This window comes from Agelaius phoeniceus, chromosome 4, assembly GCF_051311805.1.
Source record: "Agelaius phoeniceus isolate bAgePho1 chromosome 4, bAgePho1.hap1, whole genome shotgun sequence".
Taxonomy (NCBI): domain Eukaryota; kingdom Metazoa; phylum Chordata; class Aves; order Passeriformes; family Icteridae; genus Agelaius; species Agelaius phoeniceus.
This window is the reverse complement of record NC_135268.1, coordinates 69,043,887-69,064,026: the sequence shown is the minus strand read 5'-3', so window position 1 is coordinate 69,064,026 and position 20,140 is coordinate 69,043,887. Positions and strand designations below refer to the sequence as shown.

The window sequence follows — 20,140 nt, the reverse complement described above, 5'->3', positions numbered from 1 at the left end:
CGCCAGGACAGCTCCGGCGAGGGGGAGGCCGGTGCGGGGGCGACCGGGCAGCGCCGGGAGAGACCCCCAGGCTGGGAACGGGGGGACGGGCACAGCTCGGGCGGGGGGTGGGTCCGGCTCGGGGATGCTGCCCCCGCGCCGCCGGGAGCCAAATCCCTGGCGCCTCCCGCAGCTCCCCCGCCGGTCCCTCCCCCATCGCCGCTGTCGGGGCCCGGCCTTGCCCCCCTCCGCCTCCCGCCCGCCGCCGAGCCGCGCTACTGGCTGCTCCCTGCGCGCCGCCGCCGCCCGCCCAGCCCCGGCCCCGGCCGCGGGCGGGGAGTCCGGGCGCACGGCAGCGCCTATAAGGGCGCCGCGCCGCAGCCCCCCGGGAGTTTTTGGTCCAGGGCCACCGGGGCCGCGGGGCGGGGGGTGTCGCCGGGAGAGCACGGGAGCGGGGGGGAGCGCCGGCCGCCCTGCATGGCCAGGGATTATGAGCGCCGGTGAGTTGCAGCAGGCGCAGCCCAGAGCCTCGGCGCCGGCGGCCGCCCCCGCGCCCCCGCAGCCCCGCAGCGCGCAGGAAGCCCCCGACATGGCCGTGTACTGCAGCGAGAACTTCAGCGTCTACCCCCAGCCCAGCCTTCACCCGCCCGGCGCCGCCGCCGCCGCCGCCGCGGCCGCCGCCGCCGCTGCCGCCGCCGCCGCCTCCTCGGGGCAGCGGGCGGGCGGGTACGCGCTGGGGGACTACGGGGCTCCCGCCAACGCCGGCTACCTGTGGGGCATGAACAGCCCCGCGCCCTACCTGCAGGGCCCGCCCGGCGCCGCCGCCGCCGCCGCCGCCGCCGCGCCCTTCCTGCCGCCCGCCTCGTACGGCTGCTCGCGGGGCGGGCAGCTCGTGGGCTCGCCCCCGGCGCCCGGCTCGCCGTCGGCGGGCGGCGCGGAGCTGAGCTGGCTCAGCCTGGCCAGCCAGGAGGAGCTGCTGAAGCTGGTGCGGCCGCCCTACTCGTACTCGGCGCTGATCGCCATGGCCATCCAGAGCGCGCCCGAGAGGAAGCTCACCCTCAGCCACATCTACCAGTACGTGGCCGAGAACTTCCCCTTCTACAAGCGCAGCAAGGCCGGGTGGCAGAACAGCATCCGCCACAACCTCAGCCTCAACGACTGCTTTCGCAAGGTGCCCCGCGACGAGGACGACCCCGGTGAGGTGCCGCGCCGGGCGGGAGGGATGGCTGGGCGGCGGGGAACGGCGGTGCGGACACCGGCACCGCCGTCAGAGAGGGCCGGCAGCATCCCCGTGGCCGGCGGGTCCCCTGTCCCCTTCTAGTCGGGCGCTGTCCCGACACCGCGCTCCCCGTGCCCCCTGGGCCAGCGCTACGATGAGCCCGCGTCTCTCCATCCCTTCCAGTCGGATGCTGTGGTGGGACCGCGCTGCGCGTCCCCTCGGGACCAGCGCAGTGATGGGACCGCGCTGCCCCGTCCCCTGACCCGGGCTCTGTGATGTGACCATTGCCTTTCGCCCAGCCCGGCCCGGCGGGAGGTGTAGGCGGGGGCCGGCCGGCCCCAGCCCTCGCCCCCTCCCCGAGCAGCCCGGGAGCGCCGGTTGTGCAAGGCTCGGCTCCTTCGGCCCGTGATTCACGGCTCCCCTCCCTGCCCGCCGCTGCCCGGGCCGGCCCCGGGGCGCAGCCGGTGCCCGGGAGTGGGCGGAGGCGCGCCCGGACAGCGCTGGTCCAGCCCGGCGGTGCCGGGACGTGCCGGGCTGGAGCCGCTCGGGACCTTGCGGGGTCACTGCGCCCGTCCCGACCGTGGGCAGGAGGCGAGCGGGGACAGCTGATGGCACCACAGTGCCCCGCACCAAGGCTTGTGCGAGGGGCAGCTTGTGTGCAGCCCCTGCAGCTCAGTGCTGCTGCCTGCCGTCCCCTCGGAGTGCCTGACTGTGCCAGTCCACCTCTCCATCAGCTTTTCCATGAGCCATGGCCCGGGCACTGCCTTGTCACCACTGCTCAGATGGCTCTAAGTGGCCCAGTTTCTGTGAGGTGCCAGAGCAAGGGGAGCCTCTCTTCAAATTCTCTTTAGCCAGGTTGGAGGTACAGGTGCAGATCTGTCTGTGCTTTAGGATGGGCAGATTCTGCTCTTCTATGTGGCCTTAAGGTTCACTTGGGCACTGGAGGGATGGAGGTGGAAATGTCCTGGAGACAAGTTTTGGATCCACATACTGGACAACAGAGGGAGGAGGAGCAGGTGCGGGAGGGGTGTGGGTTCTGTGCCAGCTGGACAAGACCAGGATGCTGCTTATCTGCCAGCAGCAGGGCTTGCTGTCACAGAAGTTGACTTTCTCTCTTGTGTCTCCTGTTTTCCACCAGGGAAGGGAAACTACTGGACCTTAGATCCCAACTGTGAGAAGATGTTTGACAACGGGAACTTCCGTCGCAAACGCAAGCGGCGCTCGGAGCCCAACGCGCCCGCGGCCGCCTCTGCAGCCTCCTCTCTGGGGGGCCTGAAGGCCGAGGAGGAGAGACCCATCCCAGCCACAGGCAAACCATGTGGAAACAGCCCACCCCCAGAGCTGGACCCCTCACCCTCTGCCAGGGACCATCCCAAAAGCTCCTCTCCCTCCAGTATCATTTCATCCACGCCCAGCTGTCTCAGCACCTTCTTCAGCGGCATGAGCTCCCTGAGCGGCGGAGGCAGCCGGCTGACGGGGGGTCTCAGCGGGGACCTGCATCACAGGAACTTCTCTGCTGGACAGCTGAGCAGTGGCACTTTCACCCCTTCCAGCAGCTCTTCTCAGGAGGTGCCTTCCCCAGAGCAGCTGCAGAGGGTGGCGGGACCTTCCCCTGCCTACTACAGCTCCTTCCACCCCAGCAGCGGCAGCCAGGGAGCCCAGTACAACCACTACTACAACTTCACAGTCAACAGCCTCATCTACACACGGGATGGGACAGAGGTGTAGGTGCTGGGGCAGCCAGCCAGCGCTGCAAAGGGAAAGGGAGTTGGACCATGCGCTTTTGCAAACAGCATTTCAACGTGGACACTTCCCAGGAGCTCTCCCAGGAAGACTGATCTTCTCACCTTTCGAAATAACAGCACCCCTTAAGCACCAGCAGAAGGCAGATGCAATGTTTTTCCCCCCATCCAGGAAAACGTTAGGTGGTGTAGATGGTTTGCCATCTAAATTCTGCAGGCGTGGACTGAATTAATGTTTTCAGAGGTTTCTAATCCTGAATGTAGAACAAGAAGTTTAAAAACCATAGCCATAAAGTGGTATTGGCAAGAGCCAAGCGTAGACATCCAGTGAGTCTTAGAAGAGAACAGGGAAAAAAAATGAAGAGATTTCTTATGAAGTGCCTTGTACAATGTATTAAAAAACCTCTTCTGCCAGCAATTGCCTCTGTAAGCTCTTGCTTGTGCCCTGATCCTGCAATATGCAATGCACAGGGGGAATATCCTGTATAAGCACCCACCCAAAACCTCCTCAAACTCACAGAGGGTCTTCCTGTGTCTGGCATATTGTACAGCAGGGCTGTGTCTTGTAAAACAATCTTCTTTCCCTGAGCTTAGTACCAAAGATAACTCTAGTCACGCAGCTTTAGCACAAGAATAAACACTGGGGTATTTTTATACATATTTGTACGTAATGTAACTCTTCTGTACATACGTTTCTATGTGGTTTTATATTTGTAAATTATGCTCTGGAGCTGTACTTATTTATAATGTGTTTTAAACTTTGTTAAAATTTATTTTACTTTGTTTCCCCCCTTTTTGTTGTTTTATTTGTTTTGAATTTTTTGTTGGTTTTGTTTTTGTTTTTAGTGTATTACTGAAACTTTTCAGGCTGAACAGCTGTTGGGAATAAAATATTAACAATTGTTAGATATTGGCCTGGTTGTTCATCACTATGTTTGAAGTATTTTAAAGCTCTGTGGGAGACAGGATTTTCTTTCACATCATTTGGGATAAAAGGTGTAAAAATTTATGAACAATTTCATGTTCATAAATTTCCACCCTTTTGTGCAGTAGGGTGGAAAAAAACCTGCTTTACTCCCAAATGAGACACATCTGAGCTGGTTTGCAGTTTCTTGGAGTCTCACTGTGCAGGGCACTACATCAGTTTTGTTTGTTTATTTTTCTCAAAGGTCTGAATCGCAATTGTTCTTTTTCGACAACGTTTGGTAAAAAAAAATAAAACCTTGCAACAGTAAAAGAGGCGGGACTGGTTCCAGCGTGGTGCCAGCTCGCAGGAGGCTCAGTCCGTTTTGCAGATCAGTTTTTCTAATGGCATTGTGTGACAGGATTGCACCTGCTTACACTGCTGGCCAGTGAAGAGGTGGGACCAGTCAGCCAGAGGGCCAGGGAGCACTTTTGGGAATCCTCCCTGATTTCCTGCTGCTGGGAAAGGAGAATCCATCATCCAGTAACCATTGCACTACACCCCTTCATTCCTGCCGTGTTCAGGAGCTGTTTGTTAGGGGCTGTGTGCAGATAGAGCATAAATGTAGGTGTGTGTCTTCATGAGGAATGTGGCATCCGCAATGAAAGGGCATAAATGTAGGTGTCTTCATGAGGAATGTGGCATCCACAACGAAGTTAAGGTGCACTTGCAGCTGTTTAGCACCCAGGCATGTGCCGTGATTTGGGGCCATCCCTGCGGGCTATTCACAGCACGGAGCAGTTGGCAGCGCACGGGCTACCTGCAGAACGTACAGGGCAGTGATGCAAGACAAACCGCTGGCCTGATCCAAAATATAATGAAGCCATGACGAAACGTCAGATGACTTCCATGTGCTTGGGATCGGGACCAAGTACTTGCCCCGGCACCGGCCATTCTTCCCTTTGTGCAATCGCCGGGACCATGGGCGGGTGGCAACTCCTCGTCCCCCCTCCCCCTCGCCCCTTCCCAGCACAGATACCATCTTCCTGGCTTTAGGGGTAATTCCTCCTGGTTTTAATTCCATCTCGGGTGATGCAGGGGCAGCGATAATGGGAGGGAAAGGGCAGAGTAACACTAGGGAAAGGACGAGGTGGTCAGTCTTGTCCTGCTTCAATCCCAGCAGGTGTGGAATGGCTTTATTTGGAGTTTGGTCTAAGAGCTGTGGAGGGATTCCCAACACCTCTGAAAGATAAAGATCCAGTCCCTAAGTAAGCCAGGAGCTGCATACTTGTGTATCTAAGTGACCATTGCACCCCTTCTCCCCTCTGCCAGCCTGCTCTCAGACCTTAGCAAGCATTGAGCCAATGCAGGACACTCATGTGTGTCCAGCTCGTGTTCTTCCACTCAGATTTTTTTTTAAATTTACCCTCTTCCATCTCTGTGGAAGAGATGCCATCTCTTTTTGGTTTAAATTATTTTAAAAATGCCACCATTTTTTAAATTTACCATCTTCCATCTCTGTAGAGCTGTGTCTCTACAGGCATTACCCATAAATGTTTAAGGATGCAGAACCAATGGCAAATACACGTTCCCACTTCTATCAGCTGTGTGTTTCTGCACAGTGCCCATAAACTTTTGCTCTGGAGAATCCCAAATCTGACAAATTTGTATTGCAGGCTGGTTTGCACCTGGCAGTATGTCCTCAGCAATATGCCATGGCTGAACAGGGTTTGTGCCTCTTCAGCTGGCAGGGGCACAGCCAGAACCTGCCAGAGCAGAATCAGACAAGGATTCACCCACCAGAGAGCTCCAGGCTGGTCCTGAGGGATGATGATGATGTGCTCAGGGGAGGCTTTGGCAGGTGTGACTGTCCCCAGTGCACCTGTACAGCCATAAGCTGCACCAGAACCTGCTTCTTCCAGGGAAAGCACATCCTTAGCTGGAACCAGGGAATGTGGCCTCTCCTCCAGAGGAGCCACCTCCGATGTGCTCAAGGGACACTTGGGAGCAGATTTCAGCAAATAGGCACCCAGTCTGCAGAGGAGACAGTGAATGAGCTAATGGCAGCCTTTTAGGTTTCCTTTTGCCATTGAAAGGGACTTCTTTTAGCAAGTCTTGGGAGAGGGAGGGCAAGAGGATTGAGTTTAATGAAAGGCAGTTAAAAGCAGCAGAGCTTTTGTCATGGGTTTAGGGATTTGCTGAGACTCCCCGACTGAGGGAGGGGGAAGACAAAGGCAATTAGCCTGCTGTCCCACCCTGAGAGTCCCCAGTCCCCTATAAATGCCAAGGCCATGCCTGGATTGGGCAGTTCTCCATGACAATGAGCCTCTCCCCAGCCCGGTCAGGTGATGGCCCAGGAGCCCGGGGCACAGCCCACTCCCAGGAAAATCGGCCGAAAAATGTCCTTCCTTAGAAGAAAGGCTCAAACTTCAGGCCTTCATCCTCTCTGCTCTGGCAGATCTGTGGGGCTCACCCCGTAACCAGCCCTTCACAGAACGTCTGGCTTTAGGGGAGCAGTGATTTCATGCAGATTAGCTGGTGGCCCACGGATCCCAGCTGCTGGTCACTGAGCTAAGCATCACAACATAGCTGTGCTGGGAGCCCTGACCAGGGGAGAGAGAATGATGCATCTGGTTTTTAAACTTCTTGTTCTACATTCAGGATTAGAAACCTCTGAAAACATTAATTCAGTTCACACCTGCAGAATTTAGATGGCAAACCATCTACACCACCTAACGTTTTCCTGGATGGGGGGAAAAACATTGCATCTGCCTTCTGCTGGTGCTTAAGGGGTGCTGTTATGTCGAAAGGTGAGAAGATCAGTCTTCCTGGGAGAGCTCCTGGGAAGTGTCCACGTTGAAATGCTGTTTGCAAAAGCGCATGGTCCAACTCCCTTTCCCTTTGCAGCGCTGGCTGGCTGCCCCAGCACCTACACCTCTGACTTCATTGATATCAAAAGGTTAATTCATTACTTTATTATACTATATTGTTCTGTACATCTAAAACTGAATCTGCCAGCACTCAACCTTGCACACAACTGCACTCCCTGCTCTGAATGTCGTGACAGTCAGCCCACAGTCCCAACACATGCAAACACCTGGCCCTGATAGGCCAAGGAAACAAAACACCATCACTTTGGGTAAACAGTCTCCATGTTGCATTCTACTTTTGCACAAAGACAGGCACAGCAAATGATGAGAATTGTGTTTTATTTCTCTGATGTTCAGACAATGTGAAACTGAGAAATATTCCTGGGAAGAATTGTGCCTTGCTTTTCTCTGTGAAGAGAAATGTGGGGCTACATCACAAGAAATCTCATCTTTGTTTGTTTTCTCCACTCTTTTTTAGGCATTCAGAGAGGTGCCTCCCCAGCTGTGGTACTGAGAAACCATGGTTATGCTGATGACTGCAAATTCAGCTGCCTGGTACCTCTGCCACACTCCCAGTACACACAACCCTTGTGGGGATCCCAGTTGTTGGTTTCTCTAGGTCTGGATTTTAGGCACTTGAGACAGCAATTCATGTTTGGACTCAGGTGTTTATTATTTCTTATCAGTAAAACAGTCTCTCTACTGTGAGTTCTGCAGCCTTTCATTAGAAGGCACAAAATGGCCAACAATCTCTTGGTACAAGGGCTTTTAAGACTAAGCTATCCAATTAAGAACTGACACCTCGATTATTTTCCCTTTTAACCCAATAACCGATCCCTGGAAGCCCACAGTGCAGACATTTCTGCCCAATTACAAAATGCCACCCAAACCCAGGAAGAAGAAAGAAGAAGCATGAAGAAGAAACCCAGGATGACACCCTGTGCCCTCCATCTTGCTTCCATCCACAGCATACTAAAAATCCCAAAACCTCAATTTCTCCCCAAGTGATACCCCTACACTGCTCTCTATAATCTATTTCACACTTTTGTGGATTCCAGTCTATCTTGAAGTCTGGGAAACTTTCTCCATGAATGAGGGTCAGAGTCAGTGCTGCCCTGGGGGTCAGGGCACCCCAGAGCAGACAGAGAAATATTCCTGGTGCCCTGGGTTTCCACAAACCCCTAAAAAAGGCATTCCCTACTGGAAAACAAGCACAGTCCAGAGGCATTTCCAGAGGTTGGATCAGTAGCACAGATGCTTGCTGGCTCCTACGTGTGGCATTTCTCCAGCGCGGGGTCGTTCAGCTCCGCTCAGCGCTGCCCTTACCGAGCGCCAGCCAAGGCAGGGGCAGGCACCCACCCGGTGCAGGTCTGCACTTGAGCTGCTGCAGCACAAATTCTCTGCCAGCACAGCTGGATCGGGCCCGTCCCCTAGAGGAGACCCAGCTCCACCAACAAAGGGATCTGCAGCAGCCCCGGCTGGGGCGCTGGGAGGGGATCCCGGGGGCAGAACAGAACCATCCACGCTGGGTTTCATCGCCCGCCAACTCCTGCACAAGTGGGGCTTCAATTACTGCCACTGGCCACGGGCTGTGGTTTGCTGCTCCTCTGAAGGTGGAGCCTTTGATTTGCCCCTGTCGCTCACCAAATCCACGGAATTTGGCCACGGTGTGTTGTTGCCTGTACAGAAGGTTTTATTGCCTTTTTTTTTTTTTTAATGGTGATTAAGGGTGATTTTTCAAAAAACAATTTTAGGAATAATTCAAATGTTACAGCAGTGTTGTAAACAAGAATCCCTGTCCTTGCCCTCTCTGTGTTTCTAGAGATAAATAAAATCTCCATCAGACTTCTTGAGACAAGGCCCTGCAAACCCTGCAGATCTCCTGATTCTGAGTGTGATGTACCTAATTCTGCCCAGCTGTTCCTGTCAGTCTTGTTCTGATAGCACACAAAATAAGAGGGACAAAGACTCATTTTGTGGCTTGACTAAAGAGAGTCAAGATGAGAATCAGGCCTGGCTGGTCGTCCATGGATGGCTGACACCTCAGCTAGAAATAGCTGTGCCAGATGGAGATTGCAGTAATTGTGAAATTGGTATTTCTCCTTAGGTTTTGGAGAGTAAAAAGACTGGTTTTATTGCCCTGTTAGAAGAGCCCTTCAAAACTAATTATTCTTTTTTTTTTTTTTTTTCCCAATTGCTGAAAAAAGGCAAATGGATTTGACTTTTCTTTTTTTTGTCCTGTTCGGCAGAAATCTCCATCAAGCTGAATTTCTGCCCCTCAACAATTTCTGTTAAAAAGAAGGTTGGTGGAACGTTTTTGACCAAATTACTGAATGCAATATTCACCTGGGTAAGGTGACGAGAATTTGCCCCTCAAGGAATAACTGAAGTGTGATGTAAAACATCAAAGGTGTTGTTTTTTTTTTAACCTTATACCTGAGCTATCTCTGAATCATATCAAATAATCTTCTCGTTTCATAACACCATACAATGCAGGCTAAAAGTGTATGTGATCTGCTTTGTGTACTGCTGAATGGATGATTAAACTGTGTAACCTGAGGGATAGTCATCCAGGGCCTGCCCCAAACACAGTGAAGTCAGGGGAAAGACTCCCACTGACTTCAGAGGGCTTTGAGCAGACCCATAATCAGCCAGGCTCTCAAACACTTCAGGTGCTGTCTATGAGACTGCCTGGGGACATGAAAAAGCAGCTGAAGGTTGCACATTTGTGAAATGAAAGTTGCAGGCCTGATCCAGGCATTGGCTGCCCTAGGAGAGCAGAAGTTCTGCCCCAGCTCCTCGGATCATTTCCCCTTCCCTGCAGCCCATTGTGTCTGGGATTTATTGACAAAGCAAAGCTCTCACCATGCAGCTGATCCACACTTGCCATAACACTGACAAATCAGGTCAGGACTGATGGTTAATCTGCCTTCAGACCCTTGAAGGGGTGCTGATTAATTTATATCTCATTTATATCTAATTTATATCTAATTAAAGTAAATAGCAGAGCTGAGCTGGGCCATTTCCCTCCCAGGCCAGTTCAGGGGGTGGCAGAACCCACACCTCACCCCACCATTCCTCAAAGGGTGATCCTGGAGGACACAGAGGTAGTGCCTCAACTCCACAACAGTGTGGGGAGTCAAAGTGAACACAGAGCAGAGCCAAGCTTGGGCTTTCTTCAGCAGAGTGAATGATACTCAAATGGGGACAAATTACACTCCCCTTGGGTGGAAACGACATTTTCACTCATGTAAATGTTTTAGTCTAGACAATGGACATCTAATGAAGCTGTCAGGCAGCAGGTTCAAAGCAGACCAGAGGAGGAGGTGCCTTACAGGTGATGGAGACACCCTGGGATCTCCTACAGGAGATCCTGTAAAAAAAAATCAGGCTAAGTAGGAGCAGACAAGTTGCTCTCTGCAGGTGACTGAAGAGCTAATTTAGGCCAAGCTTTTAGATTCCCCCAGGGCAGTAATTCATGGATATCTGCAGATATGGGACATCTATCATGTGGGGTCATGTGTCTGGTTACAAACAGTAGCATGACCACCAGAGATGGAGGTTTCAAAGCAAGACACAGCCCTAATCCATAGATGAGCATCCTTTGTAGTGGGAGAAGAAAGCTCCTGCTGGGGAAATTCTTTGAGGTGGAATAGGAAGTTTGGATGAGCTTTTTTACTCTACTTATTTATCCCTGTCCATGCACTGCTGTAATCTGTGCAAGCACCTTCCAGCAATGCAGCAGGATCAGTGCATGGACTGCTCATGAAGTGTAAATCTTTTGGGTTTTGTGACCTGCTGAGCCACTTAGATGCTCACAAATCAATGGGATGGAAAGGGATCCATCCAAGGGTGCTGAGGGAGCTGGCAGAAGGGCTCACCAAGCTCCTCTCCATCATTTATCTCCAGCCCTGGGTAACTGGGGAGGTCCCAGCTGGAGGTGCCAACGTGACACCAATCCACAAGAAGGGCTGGAAGGAGGATCCAGGGAAGTGCAGGCCTGTCAGCCTGACCTCAGTGCCAGCCCAGGTTATTGAACAGATCATCTTGAATGTGATCACACAGCACATACAGGACAGGCAAGGGATCAGACTCAGCCAGCAAAGGTTTTGGAAAGACAGGTCCTGCCTGACCAACCTGATCTGCTTTTATGACCAGGTGACCTGCCCAGTGGATGAGGGGAAGGCTGTGGAGGTGTCTACTTGGACTTGAGCAACGCCTTTGACACAGTCTCCACAGCACATTCCTGGAAAAGCTGGCAGCCCAGAGAGGTGCTGGAGCCACAGTCCCTGGAGGTGTTTATGGAAAGACTGGATGTGGCACTCAGTGCCATGGTCTGGTTGACACACTGGTGCTCAGCCACAGGATGGACTCAATGATCTCAGGGTCTTTTCCAACCTCATTGTTTGTGTGATTCTGGTTTCAGGGAAATACTGTTTCTTATTTATCCAGTCTGCTCTCCTGTTCTCCTAGAATAAGCTGTTTGTGAAGGGAAGCCTGGCTGGAGATGGCAGGAGGTGAGAGCTGTGGTGCACTGAAATTTGCAGCTCCACTGTCCCTAGCACCTGGGGCAGCAGTTTTGGAACTGAGCTCAAATCATTATTTGGTCAGGAGCATCAAAACCATCAGAAGTCTCAGTGGCAGAAGGTTGGACGACCTTTGCTGGGCAGCAGGAGAACAGCACTCCTGAGACAGCTGTGGTGAGATGCCCTGGCCTTGCCCTGCTGAAGCTTCATCAGGGCCCCCATTTGGACCAGAGATCATCCTCAAGCCCAGGGAAACACATTTACATCCTGGTTAAGACAATGTGAGTTTTGTGGCTTTCACAAGCAAAGTGAAAATAAACCACAGTCTCTTCAGACAGATCTCTCAGCTGATGAGAAAGGTAGGGGGGACTTGCCCTGCTTGCACATGTGAGTGATGGGGAGCAGCTCTGTGTGACTTCATGTGGGCAGACGTTGTCAAAAGATAGTAAGAGCTGTCATACTTCAGTAGAGAAAAAAAATAGTGTCTTCCTCCTCTCCAGTATTTGTCCCTTTTCCTTGGCAGCACGGTGGGGCAGCAGACCTGACAAGAAACCAAGGAGACCCTTTAAGGAATCAGGGAATGTGGTACAAGGGGTGGTATTTATTTTCACTGTCCCAGGCAGGGAATAAGTGGGCAGTGGGAAAGCCACAGCAATGAGCTTGTCATGAATATTAAGGTCATTTATCATAACTCTGAACGCTGTTCTATTCCAGACAGCAGCTGCTTGTCCCAGTGTGAAACCTCATCTGAAAAGGTGACAATCCAAAGAGACAAATGTGACTGAGGAAGTGTTACAGGCCCTGTTTCACTGCAAGGGAACATCATGGGACAGTGATTTGTCAAAGGTCACACAGTGCTGTGGCAGAGGTAGGTGACAAATCCACGCTTTGCGATGCCTCCACCACTGACCTGTCCCTGCAGAGTCAGCCTGAAACCCTCTGGCATGGCTCCAAACTCACCCTTCCTTCTGCTGGTACAGGAAAGCACAACAAATCCCAGCATTTCTTGCCTAAATCTTATCAGTAGTGGCTTCATGGAGGCATGGGTGCTGCTGGGGAAACATTGGCCCTGCCCAGGAAATCCTGCAGCATTTACTCTTCCTCCCTCCAAACCCCACAAGTGACCTGCACATCCAGGGACTGGTTCTCTCCCAAGGGATTCTCACAGGGTGTAAGACCTGGTCTTAACCACAGGACAGCTGGAAATGTGCTAAACCTGCCATAAACAATACCAGCAGCTGAGAGCTGCAGTGACCAGAAACTTGTGATCCCTTTCCACACGCTACAAACCTGCCCAGGTTTTGCAGTGAGAACATTTAGTTTGCACAGCACAATATTAGAAGAAAGGGTTAAAATGCCTTATGAGCTGAATCCTGCCCTGGAGATCTGATAATCTAATTAGAGCAGTTCAAGTCCCTTCTCTACCCCCAGTGCAAACCTCTTTGCATCCAGGAGTGATACGAATCTGATTCCACCCAGGCTGAGCTCTCTCCAAGCAGCAGCCTTGCTTGCACTTGTGCAGCTCCATGAAGGCACTATAATGCTCCAGGAACATCCTTTCTTTCTGTTCCTGAGGGTGGAGGGATATTTTTCCTCCAGATTTTGGTGGACAGATGGGCTCCTGGACGTGCTTTGGATGCAGGAATGCTGCATTCCTCCTTGCCACTAGCAATCTGTTTCCACTAGAATTCGAAGGATGTCCAGAGTTTTTGTGAGGAGGGTGCTGGAAGCAGGAGGATGGATGACTTCTGAATGTGGGGGTCCCAGTTGTGGGTTTCTCTGGGTCTGGATTGAAGGCACTTGAGACAGCAATTCATGTTTGGACTCAGGTGTTTATTATTTCTGATCAGTAAAACAGTCTCTCTACTGTGAGGTCTGCAGCCTTTCATTAGAAGGCACAAAATGGCCAACAATCTCTTGGTACAAGGGCTTTTAAGACTAAACTATCCAATTAAGAACTGACACCTACCTGGATTATTTTCTCTTTTAACCCAATAACAGATCCCACAGAGCCCACAATGCAGACTTTTCTACCCAATTACAAAATGCCACCCAAACCCATGAAGAAGAAGGAAGAAGAAGCATGAAGAAGAAACCCAGGATGACACCCTGTGCCCTCCATCTTGCTTCCATCCACAACATACTAAAAATCCCAAAACCTCAATTTCTCACCAAGTGATACCCCTACACTGCTCTCTATAATCTATTTCACACTTTTGTGGATCCCAGTCTATCTTGAAGTCTGGGAAACTTTCTCCATGGATGAGGGTGAAAGTCAGTGCTCTCCTGGGGGTCAGGGCACCCCAGAGCAGACAGAGAAACATTCCCTGAGTTTCCATATCTGAACTGATCTCTTTCCCTGGCCAAGTCACTCTGACTGGATCCTCAGCTGCTAGGAGGTGTTGGCTTAATAAATCTAGGAAAATATTTCAGTTTGCAGCAGAGGAACTGCCCCAGCTCCCTTCATGTCAGGCATCCAGGTGGGACTCAGCCCCTGAGCCCCCCTGAGTGTGCACAGCCCATTTCCCTGCTGCTGACAGGAGCTGGGCACCCTGCTCACCTGCAGACACCCACCTGCAGACATGTGTGATCCAGTGTCTCACCTGCAAGCTGCATCCTGCCCTCCCTGCCCACCTACATGCCTCAGATCCCCACCAAAACTCCCCAGCTCTTTCTAACAGTGGGATTGGTTTCACCAGCTTCAGGTGTTTCCAGCACAGAATGTCAGATGTCTACATCTGAGCTAATCACCCTTTGAACTGATAGAGAAATTGGAGTGGTGCACCTGCTTGTATTTTTTTTTTTTAATTTTTTTAGGTTTTCTTCAGGAATGGATTAATTTGTCCCTAGATCCCTACTGCCAATGGAGAGATTTGCTTTAGGTGGCTCAGTTCCCTCTCCACAGTAAAATAAATGGGATTAAAGTAATCACAAGGGCAGGAAGGGCAGGGAAACCTTCAGCAGGCCTGGCCTTCAGACTGTGCTGCTGCAAGGTGGGAGATGGGGAGGGAAGGAGGGGTTAAACAGGATCAGACAAACTCGTCAGGAACCATTCATTCATTTCACTGCCCATGGAAGAGGTCTTTTCTTTCCTTTGCTCCAACACCTACAGGAGCCACTGTGCTTCTCCAATTGTTGGAGGAATGAGGCCAAGTCCCTGTTCTGATGCAAATCCCCGTGGCTGCATCCTGCCATTCACAGCATGGACAACTTCATTTTCTCTGAAAGCAGCCCAGGGTGGCTGAGTGACACTGAGCAATGGAATTCAATGGCCCTGGCTGTGAAATGCTGCTCAAGCAGTGGGGAGGAACAGCCCAATGGGCCCTCCCAACCAGTGAGTGCTCCAGTTGTCCTCACTGGAAGGATGCAGGCAAATCTGCCCAGTGCAGGTTTTCCACTGGCATTGCTGCTTGGAGTCAACACCAGCCCAAAGAAGTGAAGGGAAAATCTCCCTCCTTCCTTGCCAGGGGAACTCTGTTTTCCTCCACCCTCCTCAATCAAGGTGAAGAAGACCCTCCCAAACTATCCCTTCACATTATGTTTTCCAAACCTGCCTGGGGTAGAAAAATCAGGACTGGGCACACCAAATCACATTTAGACTGAAAACCCTTCTGGGTTTACGAAGTTTTTCCAAATCTTAACTGCATTTCTAGTCCTGACACCTGTATTGAAATGTACTGTATGTGGTAATTTCAAATTATTTTCTTTTTCCATTATATTTTTCAAGTCTTCTTGCACTCGGGCAATAAATTCAATTAGGTCCATGGATGTTAATAGAGAGCCAAATTTAATTTTCAGCTCCAGACATTCTTTTCCTTATTTTTTCTTTCTTTTTCTTTCCTTTATTTTTATATTTTAATTTCTTTTCCTTTCAATTTTTTTTTGCCTTTTTTTTGTAGATTTTTTTTTTAATCTTCTTTCTTCCTCATATTCCTTTCCTTCCTTTCCCTCTCTAATCCTATACAGAAGTTACACCAGTACCTGGACTCTGCTCCTTTTTCTTTCCTTTATTTTTATATTTTAATTTTTTTCCTTTCTTTTTTTTTTTTTTGGTAGGATTTTTTTTTCATCTTCTTTCTTCTTCATATTCCTTTCCTTCCCTCTCTAATCTGTTACAGTTACACTGGTACGTGGACTCTGCTCCTTTTTCTTTATTTTTTTATTTTAATTTTTTCTTTTCTATTTCTTTTTCTTTTTTTGTAGGTTTTCTTTTTCATCTTCTTTCTTCTTCATACTGTTTTCCTTCCCTCTCTAATCCTATACAGAAGTTACACCGGTACCTGGACTCTGCTCCTCTGCACGTTCCCCTTGCTTGTGTAGGCTGAAACTGCTGGAGGTAGAGGTGTGGCAGTGATGTTTGATCTTATTTCACATGAAAACTCTTCCATGCAGGGCTGATCCCCCCACGCACACCTTCACCCTGAAGAGCACCCTCCTGTGTCAGTGCTGGGGGGAGCCAGCAGGCAGGGGAAGGTAATACCTGCTGTGAGGAGGGCTGCCAGGATCTGCCGTTCCATCCCCTCAGGCCATGGAATCTGTAGCCTCCTCCAAAATAGAGGTGAACGTGATGGCACTGCCTGGAGACAGTTCATGCCTCAAAGCACATTCTGGTTCCAGCTGAGGATGAAACCTCCCCAGAGCCAGGATTTTGCCTGTGAAAAAAACCCCAGAGGATACTCCCTCTGAGGAGCACCTTGGAACTGCCCGTGTTGTCTCCATTCCTGTGAGGGCAGAATTAGGCACTAAAGGGCACCTTAATCTGCAGCCTTGTGTCTTCCCAAATGCAAATGGATGGGAGTTATGCAGTGACTGATTATATAAATGTTAGGGACTGAAACGGTGCCTCAGGTGTGAGGAGCATGCACTCCCTGAGCTGGCAGCCAGGCTGCAGGATTGCCACTGATGCACTCGCTGGGATCCAGGCAAATCCTTCCTCTGTGTCATGCAGTGTTACAAACACTGAACAGTTTCCTCACAATACGTTTTGAATGTCACTAGATGGAAACAGACCTCTTTTCTGCTGCCCACCTCTGTGCCTGGTCATTTTTAGCTCGGTTCTCATCTCCAGGAGCTCGCAGGGACACCCAGCCCAGCCAGGCAAGCTGCCCTGCTGCAGACATCTCCAGGGAGAGCACAATCCTCTCTCAGTCAGCTCCCCCACAGGAGTTCTGGGCCAGCAGCTCAGAGGAGGAAAGGCTGGGAGCAGCAAACCTTGGAATGCTCTTTACATGGCATGTCCATGCTGGGGATGGATCATGGAAACACGGAATGGTTTGGGTTGGAAGGGACCTTAAAGATCTTCCAGTTCCAGCCCCTGCCATAGACAGGAACACCTTACACTAAACCAGGTTGATCAGAGCCCCATCCAGCCTGGCCTGGAACACTTCCAGGGATGGGGCAGCCACAGCTTCTCTGGGCAGCCCATTCCTACTACACCACATTCCCAGTACACCCATTCCCAGTGTGTCTCACCACAGTCACAGTAAAGAATTTCAGATTTTACCTGGAAGAGAAGTGAAAGCCCTGCCTGTGCAGGGTGACTTTATGGGCAGTATCCATAGCAGGGAAAGCAGGAAAGGTCATGTCTGTTCCCAAGGCATGAAGAGGTCACCCAGCCCTGTTTGACCACAGGTGTGCGAGCTGGAGCAGCCAGTCCTAGGTCTGGTCCCTGTCGTGCCTTCAAGCTTTCCTTTGAATAGGTTCCCAGTGGAGGCCTCCTCTGTGGGCTGTTCACTGGCCAGTGGAGGAACCAGATTTTGGCTCCTGTGGTCACAGGTACCACCACCACCATGTGAGCACCCAGAGATCAGTGCTTCTTCAGCCCCTCCTTCACCAGCAGGTTGGATGGGGGTACTTGAACATGGAAAAGACATGGACAGCTGTGAGAAAAAAAAAATCATCAAACACCATTAAAAAAGATCAGGGAGTGAGTGAGACACACAGAGAGTGATGCAGTGAATAGCATGGCAGACAAGCCAGAAACATGACCAATACCTAGAGGTATGAAGAGTCAAAGACAGGGATGGAATACAGAAGATTGTGTTAATAGCTGTGAAACTAAATACAAAGAGCTGAAGTAGAATGGTTGCTCCCCAGCTCCTCCACTCTGCTATTTGTGATAATTTTAGAAACAATACTTGCCAGAGATACAAAATGGCCCACTGGGAGAACACTGAAGGTTTCTGAGGATGGATGGTTTCTGTACCTGCTCCTACATCTCCTAATCATTCAGCATTTGACATCACCACAGTGACAGCCTGCCATGTGTCTCCAGCTTTCTGAGGGTCTGTGGCTGTTTCACTGTCCTCTGCTGCACCCACACTGAGCACAGGAGCCCTTTCCCCAGCAAATTGGGATGTCTGGTAAAGCCTGGTAATGTGCTTCATAATTATTGATCCATTTGTCTCAGCAAGTGCTTTTCTGGCTTCATCAGGGCTCTTCAGACTATGGGGAAGGACAATATTTCCCCTCTACATTAAAGGGGTGAATTTTTGTGGAAGCAAGGATGTACATTGAAATTACTGCTGAGGACCATGCAGGGTGGTGTGCTCATCATCTGGAGTGGCTCCAGCCCCTCAGTGTCCTTCCTGAACTGAGGGGCCCAGAGCTGGACACAGCACTCTGAGTTTGGCCTGAGCAGCGCCCAGCACAGGGGGACAATCACTGCTCTGCTCCTGCTGCCACACTACTGCTGATACAGGCCAGGTGACAACGGCCTTCCTGGCACAGATTGGCCACTGTCACCAGCACCCCCAGGGCCTTTCTGCTGGGCCACTCTCCAGCCACTCTGCCCCCAGCCTGGAGCTCTGCAGGATTGTTGTGGCCAAAGTGCAGACCCAGCACCTGGCCTTGTTGAACCTCAGACTTTGGCCTTGGTCCATCCATCCATCCATCCATCCATCCATCCATCCATCCATCCCATCCATCCCATTCATCCATCCATCCATCCCATCCATCCATCCATCCATCCATCCATCCATCCATCCATCCAGTCCACATCCCCTGCAGAGCCTCCCTGCCCTCCTGCAGATCAACTCTCCCACCTAGCTTGGTGTCATCTCCAAACTGATTGAGGATACCTTCCTCAACAAAGAGATTAAACAGAGCTGGCCCCAGAAGTGTCCCCTGGAGAGCACCAGCTGTGACACTCCACCATGCAGATGTGGCTCCATTCCCCACTGCTCCCTGGGGCTGGCCATCCTGACAGTTTTTCACCCAGCAGACTGTGAACCCATCCAAGCCATCAGCAGATGGTTTCTCCAGGAAGACTTTGTGGGAAATGGTGTCAAAGGCTGTCCCAAAGTCCAGGTAGACAACATTCACAGCCTTTCCCTCATCCCCTTAGCGTGTCACCTTGTCAGAGAAGGACATCAGGTTATTCAAGCAGGACCTGCCTTTCACAAGACTTCTGGAGGAGTCACTGCTACCCTTAGACTCTATCTCAATTTAACTGAAATTCATCTTGGACACTTCTTGGAGGGTTGCCTCGACAGTGACTCCATCCTATTCACATTAGGCGTAGTCCCAAGTGTGGAATATCCCAGCTAGCTGTGGCTCCGAGGTCATGGCAAGGTGGCAGTGAAGTGTCACCAGCATCCCAAATGTCCTGTGGCTGGATAACATCTGGCCACTGTCAGTTCCCACAAGGACACCTGACATAACCTGGGCACAACCTGAACATGCGCCACGGTGGCTGGGCACCCACATCTTCCCCTGCTCCCATCTCCTGCCACCACAAACACAGATAATCCCCAGCTCATGCTCAATCAGTCCTCCTGAAACCACTTCATGGGCTTGAATTTAAGCTCTGCTTTATGACCGAGGGAGCACAATCCTCGCAAAGCCCCAGTAATCATAATAGGTGAAGGCAGAATTGATACATGTGGGCTTTTTCTATCACTCAATTAAATGGTTAGTTTATGCAACATGCCGTCCTTTTGAATCAAAGCTGGGTCACTGTTAGGCTGAGGTAACATTAATTATTTTTCCGCTTGTCGGATCCCATGAAAAGGATGTGAAAATGGCCTGTTTATGAAAGAGTGCGGGCAAAGGCTGTGAGCTGATTATGTCAAACATATTCAAAGCTTCCTCTGCAAAAGGGATTGTGATCAACAAAGCATAGCCCACACCTGCACCCACTTCACAATGAAAGTTGTTAGGACCATGAAGCTATTGGGGTAAAAGAGAGGGTGCATTAACCCTTTTGGGGAATGGGATCCTCCACTGTAGGGTTCACACACATGCACAAAGTTGCTTTTCTTAATCCCACAAGGAGATCCCAAGAACCTTACTCTGGGAGCAGAACCAGTCTTTCTCACCTAAGTTTTTCCATGCATTGGTTTTCTAAGCTGGATGGAACCATTGGATTGATGAGTTTCCTCCTGCTCTTTGCTGGGCTCCGAGGGAAACGGCAGAGAAGAGCTGTTTGTGCTGAGAGAACAGGAAAGCAGTGCAAGCTCAGCCCTCAGCCCCAAAAATTCTGTTCAGGGCAATCCTGGCACCCTCAGGGCAAGTGCCTATCACAGGGATCACAGTGCTGGAGTCAGGCCACCTCCTTAATAAAAAATGTATCTGCCTGGAAGGCAGGAAGAGAGAGAGGCATGCTCTTAGGGAAAGCTGAACTGCATCCCAACTCCAGGGTAGCTACCAGACCCCAATTTTTTAACCTACCCCATTTTCTTGCAGCCCTGTTGGTTACGTACTGCTGGATAAGATGGTCTGAATTCAGCACTGAGCCTGGCTGGAGCAGGAGGTTGGACCAGAGTTGTCCTGTGGTCCCCTCCAGCCCAGGTGATGCTGTGGTAGGCAGAGCTGTGTCCTCATAAATTCTCATGAGATTCACAGGACTCAGGGCAACCTTGCATGTGCTGCTCTGTGGGGGAAGATGGGACAGAGCAGTG

The 20,140-nt window shown here is 51.2% G+C and overlaps 1 protein-coding gene across 1 annotated transcript; it reads left to right on the top strand.

Annotated features, from left to right (window-relative positions):
• Positions 1-393: 393 nt before the first annotated feature.
• Positions 394-3,575, top strand: FOXI3 (forkhead box I3). The gene is made up of 2 exons (XM_054633701.2): positions 394-1,175; positions 2,337-3,575. The coding sequence occupies exons 1-2, from the start codon at positions 470-472 to the stop codon at positions 2,924-2,926; spliced, it is 1,296 nt and encodes a 431-aa protein (XP_054489676.1). The 5' UTR covers positions 394-469; the 3' UTR covers positions 2,927-3,575.
• Positions 3,576-20,140: the final 16,565 nt, after the last annotated feature.

What these genes read in the sequence shown, in the direction of transcription:
- FOXI3 (XM_054633701.2), top strand. Translation starts at nt 470, where the DNA reads ATGAGCGCCGGTGAGTTGCAGCAGGCGCAGCCCAGAGCCTCGGCGCCG. An exon ending in CCGCGACGAGGACGACCCCG is followed by an intron (nt 1,176 to 2,336) that starts GTGAGGTGCCGC and finishes GTTTTCCACCAG; the next exon opens with GGAAGGGAAACTACTGGACC.